Source organism: Rana temporaria, chromosome 2, assembly GCF_905171775.1.
Source record: "Rana temporaria chromosome 2, aRanTem1.1, whole genome shotgun sequence".
Lineage (NCBI taxonomy): Eukaryota > Metazoa > Chordata > Amphibia > Anura > Ranidae > Rana > Rana temporaria.
In genome coordinates this window covers 209,565,741-209,578,433 of record NC_053490.1, presented here as the reverse complement: position 1 = coordinate 209,578,433, position 12,693 = coordinate 209,565,741, and the positions used below count along the sequence as shown (strand labels likewise).

Below are 12,693 nucleotides of genomic sequence, written 5' to 3'. Positions count from 1 at the left end.
AGGATCTGTAGCCAGAGGGAACGTCAGACAAGCAGGTCTTCAACAGGAACACAGGAGAAAGTCTCTTGTGATGTTAACACAGGCGAAGGCAAAGAGCAAATTAACTGGAAGGCTTTAAGTAGGCAGAGCTGACGAGCAGGATCAACGGGTGGATCACGGTGGAGAGATGGGAGCTGGCAATTGGCTGACAGCTGAGCTGCCCGCACAGAGAAGGAAGGGCTGAGCCCAGCCCTGACATTGATATTATAATAATTGTTATAATATTTTATTTATCAAAGAAAAATAAAATAAGAAATGTAACAGTATATTTCTTGCTATTACAAAAAATCTACCACCAAAAAAACCCAAATAAAATCTCTTAATCCTGGCATTTGCAGTGATGCCACATGTGTATGCTTGTACCTGTAGTAGAGCCTAGAAACAGTGCTTTTTTTTTTTTTTTTTTACTGCTACCTAATATATTTACATTTTAAATCTAACCCAATTTTAAACGATGCCTTTAAGTGACCATTTTGCCTAAGTGCACCACATCAAAGACCACGCTGTTAAAGATAACCATCTAATCTTTCGGCACGTGTTATCCTAAATCTTCACCCTATTGCTGATTTTCATCAGCCACTGATATGACATTTCAAAATGTATTGAATACCTAATCTGTGTCCTGTAGAGATTTGGGGGCCAGCAGAAAGGAATAACCGCACGCAGCAGGGTGTTAGTTTACAACACTACTGTGTGTTTCAAATGCCTAACAGTGGCCAGGGATCTGCAAGACAGCAAAGATCTAGGACACCATTCTGGTAATTATAAATCTTCTTTTACAGGGTACACTTTGATTTGTGGCACTTATGTTTACCTTCCTTACTTTTTAATATGTACTTTAATACATTTTTTTTTTTCCTTGCTTTTAATATTTTACAAGAATTAGAACCATGGACAGCAAAGTTGCTGAGGGGAGCACTAGAGTCCATGGTTTGAATCCCAACCAGGACGCTACCTGGTCTGGAGTTTGCATATTCCCCCTGTGCTTGCTTGAGTTTCCTCCAGGGACTCCACTTCTCTCCCACACTCCAAAGACAAGATGCTTTGACATCTGAGGATGGTTGAATAAAGATGCTCAAAGGATTTTTTTTCGAGTATTTACCAACACAAATCTGCATGCTTTGGTCACCTTGTGGGTAGCAGCAGATAACGGGTACATTTTTTCTGTGGGGAAAATGACATTCGCCGGGATGAATTTTTCAGAGTCGATCACATCTGCTTCCCCCAAGATAAGGCTGACATCGGGGTGTATTCCTGATTTATGTTTTCATGGACAATAACATGTATTGTTAGGCTAAACCACAGCCATACATTGAAATACAAGTAAAAACATTCGGGAGCAAACACAATTGAAAACACTGATCAGGACAGTCTTGAAAGAACAGTCAAATAATTAAAACGTTCAATGAGATAAAAGCATGTGTCGATTTAATAACATATGATTGGATGAAAAATGATCTAGACATTTCCTTGCATAGATGGAACAACTGCAAATCGTGCGCCTCACTGTGACAGTACCTTAGACAACAGTCGGTGGTGGTGGTGTATGGGTTTCCTAACAAGTACATTTTCATTGATCTGGTGTGTGTGTGTGTGTGCGTTTTTTATGTTTTGCATGTCTTGCTGCCGTCTGTCTGATACTATTGAAACTGCTTGAAGAGTAAGTTTCTGTATGGATCTAAAACTACAAGGGGACGTGATGAGAGCTATATGTGAAAGCTTTTAAACAAGCCCATTACATTTGTGAAATGACGCACTCCCATGTGGTGAATGTGCAAGAGCTAAAACCTCATTCTAGTGAACTCCACAAAACCACTTGGTTTCGTGTGTGTGTGTGTGTGTGTGTGTGTGTGTGTGTGTTATGTATAGGCTGAAGCTGATTCTTATGTCCACCTCATCTCCAAGTAACATCCTATAGATCTACGTACCTCTCCATCTTGTTTGCTACTAGATGTTGCAACAACCTGTTTTGTAAAGATGAGTCAAAGCAATATTTTTACTTGGAAATGTTTAAAGGACTTTATCTGCTGTGCCCCTTGGTACAGGACACCACATTAAGGCATTACTGTTTTTGCTCTGCTGTGCCTCATCAGCTTAAGCACGGCTGTTCTGTATACCTAATTAAATGGAAAACATGCCCTAATCCAAATGGCTAACTTCTGCTAAAATATGTATGACTGGGTGACATGATTATATCAGAAAAAAATATTTGTTTTGGTAAACCTGTCGTAAACCTGGACAAACTAAATATTTGATAAAAATAAAAAAAATGCATAAATAGAGGTTACCTTGTGAAATCCACATGTCAAAAGAATGTAGATATAAGCAGCTGAGGTCATATGCAACATATGACTTTTCCTGAAAAAGTCAGGCTTGGCCATGCTACTTCCCACTCTGATTCTATTTACTTTTTAGGTGGCCTCACTACCCAATATCTTTAGGAAGGTTGAAACTTGAAGTACTTTTTGCCCCCCTCTACTGAATCTAAAATACTTCCCCACAGATGCATACTTGCCTCCATGTTGGGGAAAATTGTGTCTGCCCTGGTGGTGCCTGCTTGGTAGATTCCTATAACTTCAATGGGTCTGTCTTCCCAGCCTGAGAAGCTACGTAGCAGGAGAAAAATTCCTACAAAGGATTTCAATATTTTGGTGGGATATAGGTTGGAGGTAAGTATGCACCTGGCATGCAAGTCGCGGTCTCATTTACCCCTGTGGAGAGAACTGTATTCTGCAGCACCGCTGGAGGTCTCCTAGTACGATTCCCTATTAATTGGGCTGTAACATGCATGGCAGGATGAAGATGACTCTGCAGGGTTTGTTTTTGGTGCAATGCTGTGTGGCTCTGGATGGGACTGCATAGTAGGGATTGCTGATATGAGGGGAGATATAAATATTTTCCAGGAATTGTCAGCTGACAATATCTCTGGGTCCACTGGTCATTTCGAAAAAAAAAAAAAAGGTCTGTGAAGGTAATCAATGCTGTTTGTGTGTGTGTGTGTGTGTGTGTGTGTGTGTGTGTGTGTGTGTGTCCCCCAATATGTTTTGAGTTGCCTTGGCTGTGACAGGTTTCATTTTAAATGTTGTTTAAAAATATTGCATTCTTATGGCGTCCCATGTAGCTAGCTTCCTGAATAGAGCTTTCAGTTTGTGTAGGCATAGTTTGAAAGGCTTTTGCGAAAGCAATTAACCTTTCATATTGTTCAGGTTCATAAGCTGTGGTTTATAGAGTAACTTTTGTAAAGTGTGTGTTTTGCTCACCAAAAAAAAAATGTTACAAAGGTAGGGTGACGGTTGAATTTTTCTGGGGGGGGGTTTAAAGAATTGTCAATGTTGACTTACATTGTGGTTGGATATACCATGGAGCACAATCCTTATGCTGCAGTAGTAAGTATGGAAAACAACTTACATTATGCCTATGTCCACGTACATATGAGTAAAAGCTGTATTTCGAAAAAATTGCCATAAATGTGTTTGATCTCATGTTAAATTGTATCTAAAATCTTTTAATACTGTAATTTCCCTTTAGGGTTTTTTTTGTATCTGCTTTTATGCGGTTAAATAAAATGTTCACTTTTTTTTTTTCAATTTCAGCTTTCATCCAGTCTGACAATGTTATTGAAGTGCTTCGATTCGATGAAGGAGGCCTTTTAGAGGTAATTTCCAACAAGAAAATAATAAAAAAAAAAAAAGTATAAGATATTCCTTAAAATCACTACAGTGTTTATATTCTATAGCATGAGACTCTTTAGGTAAGAATACCGCACGCCTCGTTGAAGTACCGTATTTATCGCGGTATAACGCGCTCTGGCGTATACCGCGCACCCCCAAAGTGGCCCCCAATCCTGTGGGAAAAAAAGATTTTTTTGTTTTGTACTTACAGTTTTGATGTCTTGCGCGGCGTCCATCTGCGGCCTCGTCGGGTCCGGCGTCCTTCTGCGGCCTCGTCGGGTGTCCTCTTCGGCGGGTCCGGTGTCCATCTTCGGCGGGTCCGGCGTCCATCTTCGGCGGCGTCCTCCCGCTCGTTTCCCGCCACGACTTTGAATACTGCGCCCGCATATAGCGAGCGCAGTACACTCGTGAATCTTCGGGCAGGCTCGGGCGCCTCTCGCACTGACGTCCTGTACGCTCAGGACGTCAGTATGAGAGGCGCCGAGACTGGCCGAAGATTCACGAGTGTACTGCGCTCGCTATATGCGGGCGCAGTATTCAAACTCATGGCGGGAAAGCGGGTATCGGCATATATCGCGCACCCACGATTTTGCCCTGATTTTCAGGGCAAAATAGTGCGTGGTATACGCCGATAAATACGGTAGATATCCACTAAAATGACCGAGTTTGGAAGCAGAGCTTAACCTGCATTTATCTTGATGCATAAAAATGTTATTAACGTTTGGAGTGTTTGCAGGGTTTCCTAAAACTATAGTATGTGTGTTATGCTGATCGGCTTCAGTACAAGTTAAGTGTTTAGATCCAGTGTTCTAACTTCACTCTCAGGTTAGGGGAATTGGGGAAAGTCCAAAAGTCAGAATATGGCCTAAGCAATATGAACCTTATGAGTAGTTAAGACCCACTAATAAAATCGGTTGTGATTAATCGCTAAAGTAGCGATTGATTTCTTGATAAACTGGTTTCTCATAATAGGATCTAAATGGACAGCATAAAGTAATCAATACTGCTTGTTGGTTATACAACTTGCGCCATAGGCAGCCATTTGTTCATCTGTTTTGAAATCGGCTTTTGTTCTTAGTAAATAATATTCGTAGTGATATCAAAAGCTTGATGTTGGCTATGTTGCTAAATCCTAAATCAAACATTCCTGTGCTGTTTTCTGCAGGGTCTTCATTTACATTCTGCCTAATAGAACATGCTCGGGGTGTGCTACACTTAAAGCATTCCTTTGGTAATAACTGTCACCATTTTCAGTTTGCTTATGTCGGCTCCCAACCAAATTTTCAAGCCTTCAAAGAACTGGCATAATATATGGTCATATTTACTCCACCATGGCAACTGCACATCTGAATGGAAGCTAAGATAGCACTGCCCTCTGTCTATAAGAAGGTTTAGTTCCACTTCAAATCAAGCTAACTAAAATCTTTAATCTACAGCCAAAAGCCCAAATTGCAGAGCTGCCATGTTGGAGATGGCATAAACACGCTTTCAGACTAAATTGCCTTGTGTTATTTTATATTGCCTTGTATAGAAGAATAAAATCATAGCTTTTCCTGTCTGAAATCTGAGCCCTCAGTTTGCAGTTCAAAAGGTATTGAGTTTTTTCAAACTCTATGGGAAAATTTGACTTTCACAAATCAAAAGGAGCCATGGACACAGTCTATCATTGAACATGCATACTCAGTTTACAGTACATCACGTTTTGAAATTGCATTTAACCCCCCTGTGTGCAGCTCTTATGATACTATGCGTCCTGGCTGGCTCATATTCATAGTGTGCATGCATTTCTATGTGTAAGAGAGATTGCTGGAGCTCACCATGTGAGCAGCTGCCAGTAGGAGCGAATGGGGCCACAGCATGCATGCAAAGTATGAAGAGGAGCAAACCGAGACCATAATGCAGGAAAGATTATGTTCATTGATGCTCACTAATTATTATTTTTTTTTTTGCACCTTTGCCAACACATATTTGTATTTATTTGTGGCCATATGAAATTCAAAAGTATTAATCAACTGGTAAAATTCTATTTCATGCTGACACTTATTGCTAATGAGATGTAATTTCTGCCAGGCAACATATTTGGTTATGAATAACATTGTGGTGTGTGTATGTGTCCCTAAAGTGGAAATCCCCCTTTTAGGGTTCTCTCTCCCCGCCCCCCCCCTCCTGTTCTATTTTTTGGCAACACACAGCACTATAGTACACACAATGCTTTGCATTTTGTGATAATACACAAATATGATCGAGCCAGAATAGTAACACAAAATATTTTTTTTTTCCTGGAATGAATGAAGGTAATATATGGTCTGTGGCTTTGTACTTTATTCCTAGTATCTTATCATGTTGTTTTTTTTTTTTTTTTTTTTAAGTTTGCAAGGAGTTAACTGTGCATGGTAATAAACAAGGAAGATATGCGTATAGATAATATGCATTCCTGGCAATATCATTCACATCATAATTTTTGTCCTTTTGTTAACCCAAACTAGACCTTTTATGTTATCTAAATTATCTATTGAGTTGTGGTATAGTATATTGACAAGTGTCTTCAGACTTTGCTCTCAAGTGCTGGGTGTGGGTGTAGCGCATATCGTTAAAGCCTAGAGATGGTACTTTTTTAGTTTGGCAGTCCATCCAATTAAGGATCAACAAACGAGCCAAAGCTCATTTGGCTGTACAAATTTAAAGGCAAACGACAAATCTAAAAAAGCACAAAGATTCGCAGTCCAAGGACCCTGGCTGTGGAATGCGCTACCAACTAAAATTCGAATGGAAGAAAATCATCGGGCCTTCGGAAAAAAACTCAAGACCCACCTCTTCTGAAGGATAAGGAAGGAAATGGATACCAAGCGCCTTGAGGCGATTCAGTTTGCATTTGTAGCGCTATACAAGTTATTCACTCACTCACTTCTGCTTTCAGCTGACAGTGGGCTGACGTCACGCAGCCCTTCCAGGCTTGGGCAAGGTCACAGAAGTCTGAATCCCTCACATGCCTGGACCGGCACCCGGCTCAACCTCTTAATGAGCCGCTGAGTGCTTGAGCTGGCTGCTCCTGCCCCCCCTACAGCCCAGTGCTCCAGTGAGCACATGGGCAGACCGGAGAACCGATGACTGACAGTGACCAGCTCTCTGCTCAGGGACAGTGAGAACCGAGCAATCGGTGGTGTTTTATTACTCGGTTCTCAGTGTTAAAGCTGGCGTGGGGCAGATGCAGAATTTGGACCGATGCTGCATCCACCTAGGTAAGTATATATAAATTTGCAAAACATTTACTGTGATCACACAGATTTTTATTTGCCATATAATCGGCAGTCTTTAATATTTATGTATGTGGAAGCCCTGGTTCACACCAAATCCGACTTTGAAATCGTGCAACTTGACTTGAAATTGCACGATTTAAAAGCTGCATGTCAATGCGACTTTAGATGCGACATTGTGCGACTTCATGCACAAAGGTCTATGCAAGTCGCACCTGAAATCGCCAAAATTAGTGCAGGAACTACCTTACACATTGCATGCCACCGCAAAGTCAGCGTTGCGCAGATTTGAACAGTTCCAATGCCGACAAAAGGGTTTGACTTGTCATGCGATTTGGACCTGTCCTATCGCATGACAAGTTGCACCGGTGTGAACGGGGGCTAATGACCTACGTATCAATCCAAATGTATTAATCCATTCTAATTTATATCCAGACAAATGATTTAAGTTCCCCCTTTTTACCACTTGGGTGCAATGCTAAATAAAAATACTACAGCAATGCTGCTTGTATAATTTGCTTTCCTATAGTATAGCTCTGTCTTTATAACGTGTGTGTGTGTATCCAGCCACTGCAGTCTTTCCAGCAAAAATTATCTATTCTATTGTGCTCTGCTGGACCTTGAATCCTTTTTGTAGTAATTGAGGGTGCAGCATACATGGATTGAAATTCAGGCTCCATGCACAATAGGAGCAGTAAAAACGTCAACGTTTTTAGCTTGAAAAACGTGGCATAAAAGACGCAAAATGAAAGCATATTGTACAAAGTTTAGGCGAGTCTGAGAGTTTAGTTTTATAGGTGTTTTTTTCACTACACTCCCCTCTGCAAACGTTTTTACTCCCACAACACACCTAAAAAAAACTTTGGCACTTGACGTTCAGAAGCGATAAGAGGAGTTTAGGAGCTTACAGCTCCTAAACTCCTCCAGGAAACGCGATCGAGAAGGGCTTTTTTTTTTTCCTGCCTCTGAACGTCCCTGACAGAAAACACCTGTAGCAGTCAACAATGTGCAAAGACACATAGAGCACAATGGAAGTGCTTCTAGAGGCAGGAGAAAAAAAAACGTCAAACGCCTGTAGAATCAACGTTTTTTAAAGCGGGGGTTCACCCTAAAAACGATTTTCTAACATTACATCCAGCTCACTCTCTACATTGACAGTATGCCGTTATATATATATATATATATATATATATATATATTTTTTTTTTGCTGTACATACCTTGTACAGCTATTTTCTTCCCCGGCTTCCGGGTAGGGCCTCCCGCGGGAGTGGGCGTTGCTATCCAGCAGGTGATTGACGTGATGACAAAAACGACCTGCACCCTTCGCATAAGGAGCATCACGAGTTGCCGAAAGAAGCCGAACGGCGAGTCGGCGCTATACGGCAACCCGTGACGCTCCTTATGCGACGGGTGGAGGTCGTTTTTGTCATCCCGTCAATCACCTGCTGGATAGCAACGCCCACTCCCGCGGGAGGCCCTACCCGGATGCCGGGGAAAAAAATGGCTGTACGAGGTATGTACAGCAAAAAAAAAAAAAAATAACGGCATACTGTCAATGTAGAGAGTGAGCTGGATGTAATGTTAGAAAATCGTTTTTAGGGTGAACCCCCGCTTTGTCCAGTGTGCATGGAGCCTCACTTGGTTCAGCAGGGACCGGATAAAATTTTGATACATGTAGTAACTGATTTTACAGAAGTCAATCTACTGATTAACTTCTGTACAACCATTGACACAGACAGCGGGCCTCGGGAGCGAGCTGGCACAAGTATCCTATGGGAATCTATTTCCTATTGGGGGCACCAGCAAGAGAGAAGCCAGGAGTGCCAGCGGGGGACCTGAGAAGGCGGCCTGGGGCTGGTCTGTGCTATTCTATTGCACAAAGCAGGCAAATATAGACATGTATGTGGTTTAAAAAGGGAAGGATAAAAATCCCTTTTTAACCACTTGCCATCCTGACATTTCTTGCTTGCCCGTAAAAAAAGAAATCACCTTTTTTGCTAGAAAATTACTTTAGACCCAAACAATATATATATTTTTTGAAAGCTAAGGCCCTGGAGAATAACATTTTGAGTATTGCAATTTTTTGTGTCAATCACTAGATTTGCAAAATGGTCTGCCAAACACATTTTCTGGAGAGATGCACTTCAATGAATTTTGGCACACAAACGCAATATAATACCAAATCTTTTGGTAAAATGGAAAACCTGTTAGGCCAAGTAAAATGATACCTAAAATGCTCATGCCTGTGTAAAAGGTACAAACTATGGTTTGTTAAATTATCCATAGGCGGCTCTTTAAAAGCCGTTACTAGTTTGAGTCAAACAGAAGGTCTGGCACTAGAATTATTGCTCTCACTCTGCACATCATGGCGATACCTCACATGTGTGGCGCAATCACGGTTTACATATGCTTGTGGGACCTACATGCATGTGAGCATTTTCACATAAACATGGGGGGGGGGGCGATGATTTAAACATTTCTTTACTTTTTGTAATTTAAAAAAAAAATATATCCGCCAGTAAGAAGGGGGGTGGTGCCGATCCCACTTTTGTGTGTTTTATGGACACACATGAGCGAGCATGCACGAGTGCCTCTATAGCAAGCGGCCATAGCAAGAGGAGGAGCCAGGAGCGCTGAAGGGGACCCGGAAATTGGTGGATCCGGGGGTGCTCTGTGCATAAACCATTACACGGGGCAGGTAGAGAGATCGTGTGTGTGTGTGTGTGTGTGTGTGTGTGTGTGTGTTTTTTATATTCTAACTTTTTAATATCAATTTAAGAGATGGCCAGAATCAGGTTTGATTCTGTTTTAATGCTACTTTAGATCTACCAAAAGAAGAATTCTCAGGCTTTTAACCTTGTTAATCTGTTAGATGATTACTTTCTTTTCCGTACATCACGGGACACAGAGCGGCATATTCATTACTATGTGGGTTATATGGAGTACCTTCAGGTGATGGACACTGGCAATCTCAAACAGGAAGTCCCCTCCCTATATAACCCCCTCCCATAGGGGGAGTCCCTCAGTTTTTTCGCCAGTGTCTTAGGTGTTGGTCACAAGAAGTTTGCCTCCAGGTCCTTGAGACTAGGCAGACTATACCGGATCTGTCCAAAGTGCCTCAGAGCCAAAGTGGACAGTACCCGGGCCCCAAGTCGTGGGGTTTCGCCTATAATGCCTCCTTTTAAGGGGCTGGATCCTGGGCCCAGAACTTTGAGCTTTCTAAAGTCCAAAAGGTACTGTTGCCAGGATGCTGTATAGGTCCAGGGCAGTGGTGTTCCAGCAGGACCCGGGTCCCTGAAGGTCTAGTACAGAACCCACGGAGATGGGGGAAGATTGGGCCTCTTGCTTTTTGCAATACCCTGCAGCGTGGAGCAGGTAAGAGGGGGGCCTGCGGAACTTGGTTCGTCGGCAGGTCTCTCAGGGGGAAGTCTAGTTGGGTTAGCCTGGGATGCTCTGCATTGGCAAACTTTACCACTATGTCTGCTAGACAGGATGGTCACCTCCCATTACTAGCATACTCCCCCACCCCCACGGACTGTGTTGCTGGTGGCTGTCCCGCATGGTTGTTGGGGGGGTAGAGGCTTTTTGCCTGGTTCTAGGACAAGTAGGGCAAGCCCACCCCCCGTTATCTCTCGGCTTAAGGCCAGGGGCTTACCTGTATTTAGGTGCGTTTTCCCCTACAGCTCTGGTCCTCGGACGCCGCCGGCGTGCTGCTCCTCTCCTCATGCTTCCCTCTGGGACGCGTGCGCGCGCATGATGTAGATGCGCGCGGAGGGGACGGGGAGCGTCGTGACGTCGGCGGGGAGAGAGGGGCGTTCCCCCCTCGCTGTTATCTTGAGCAGCTCTGTCCTCCGGTCAGTGTAGGATTCGTCTACTGACTGGAGGAACTCAGAGCGGGACACAGAGCGGAGCAGGGTGACACCTAGTGGCGGTAAAAGAGACCTGTTTAGGTCTGGAGCTAAGCTCCTCACTGACTAAAGGGAGAAGATAGGAGATGTTCCCCTTATTTTCTCTATTAAGCCAAAGGTCTTTTGACAGCATTCTGACATTTACACAGTCCCTTTTAAAAGTGCAAAAAATTAAAATATTTGAAAAAAAAAAAAAAAAAAAGAAAACACACAAAAAAAACAAAAAAAACAAAGACAAAACGGAAAAAAAAAAAAAGTTTTTCTTTCAGGGAAAGGTCTGCACTACCTTCCCATTAGCTTATAAGGTTTCCTACCTTAAGCTACCTATATTTTTTTGTTGTTCTCCTTGCTACAGCAGTCAGTTGTTAGTAGCGGAGTCCCTCGGTATTGTATCATGGGCCCTAAAGGTTCGGGGACTAAAGGTGCTAAAAATGCAAAGAAACAGAAGGGTTCCCCCTCTAGCTCGGAGGATCTTAATCAGGTTCTGTCCTCTCCTAAAAAGCTAGAAGATGCCGCCTTTGAGGAGCCATTAGGTGTGGTGGGTGCTGTGGCTGGCCCCATTCTGCCCGACCCAGTGTTTGTCACGCAGGATATGTTATCTGTCTCCCTGCAGGGGTTAGAACAGAGGCTGACTACTTTTCTTACTAATTCTCTGGCAGCCAAAAAGCGGACTAGATCTCCGTCCCCTAAGTTGGTGTCCTCTGATGCTGAGATTCTCTCCCCAGAGGATTTAGAATCCCATGAGGACCAAACGGAGCAGGGCCTAGAAGGTTCAGACATTGAGGAGTCCACTATTGAGGAACCCTTTTCGGTCTCTCAAGCTGAGAATCTGTGGGTACAGTCTTTAACGGACATGGTCCGCTCGGCTTTTAAGCTGCCCTCGCCAGGGCCTCAGATTCCTGCCGTGTCTTCTTTGGGCTCCTTAAAAGCACCATTAAGTAACGCAGTGTTTCCGGTTCACCCATTGTTGGAAGACCTGATCTTTCAAGATTGGGCCCGGCCCGATAAAATTTTTGTTCCTCCTAAAAGGTTTTCTGTTTTGTACCCTATGGAGGAAAAATTTTCAAAGAAATGGGTGCTTCCCGCTGTGGATGCAGCGGTCTCCTGCGTAAACAAATCTTTAACTTGCCCAGTAGAAAACATACAGATGTTCAAGGATCCGGTTGATAAGCGGTTGGAAACCCTTTTGAAGGCATCCTTTTCTACTGCAGGGGCAGTGATGCAACCGGCCGTGGCTGCAATTGGCGTTTGTCAGGCGTTAAAAGACCAGACTAAGCAGATGCTAAGAGAGCTCCCGGCTCAGCAGGCACAGGATCTGGCCGACCTTCCCAGGGCTCTATGTTTCGCGGTGGATGCCATAAAGGACTCCATCCAACAAGCTTCCCGTCTGTCGCTATTCTTGGTGCATATGCGAAGGCTCCTGTGGCTAAAGAATTGGTCGGCAGAGACTCCGTGTAAAAAGCTGTTGGCGGGTTTTCCCTTCCACGGAGGAAGGCTCTTTGGGGAAGATCTGGATAAGTACATACAGACGATATCTAGTGGCAAGAGTTTTTACCAGTCAAAAGGAGATTTAGGGGTCCAGCGTTTAAGCGGCAGCAATCCCCAGCCCCAGGGCCCTCGGCCCCCAGGCAGTATCGACGGCCTCCCGCACGGTCAAACTTTGGTAATAAATCGCAAGGGCAGGCCGCGGGTGGCAAGCGACCATGGGTCCGCAAGCCAGTTAAACCTGCTCCAAAGTCAGCGTTATGAAGGGGCGCCCCCACTCAATCGGGTGGGGGGCAGGCTTCGATTCTTTGCAAAAGTTTGGGAAGCCAAGATC

The 12,693-nt window shown here is 43.6% G+C and overlaps 1 protein-coding gene across 3 annotated transcripts in view; it reads left to right on the top strand.

Annotated features, from left to right (window-relative positions):
- The window catches only part of TMEM131 (transmembrane protein 131), a 227,954-nt gene that overhangs the window by 26,135 nt on the left and 189,126 nt on the right, over window positions 1-12,693 (top strand). For all 3 annotated transcript variants that reach the window (XM_040336325.1, XM_040336324.1, XM_040336323.1), the window contains exon 2: window positions 3,633-3,694. In XM_040336325.1, the coding sequence (XP_040192259.1) occupies window positions 3,633-3,694 (62 nt within the window). The remainder of the gene's footprint in view (window positions 1-3,632; window positions 3,695-12,693) is intronic.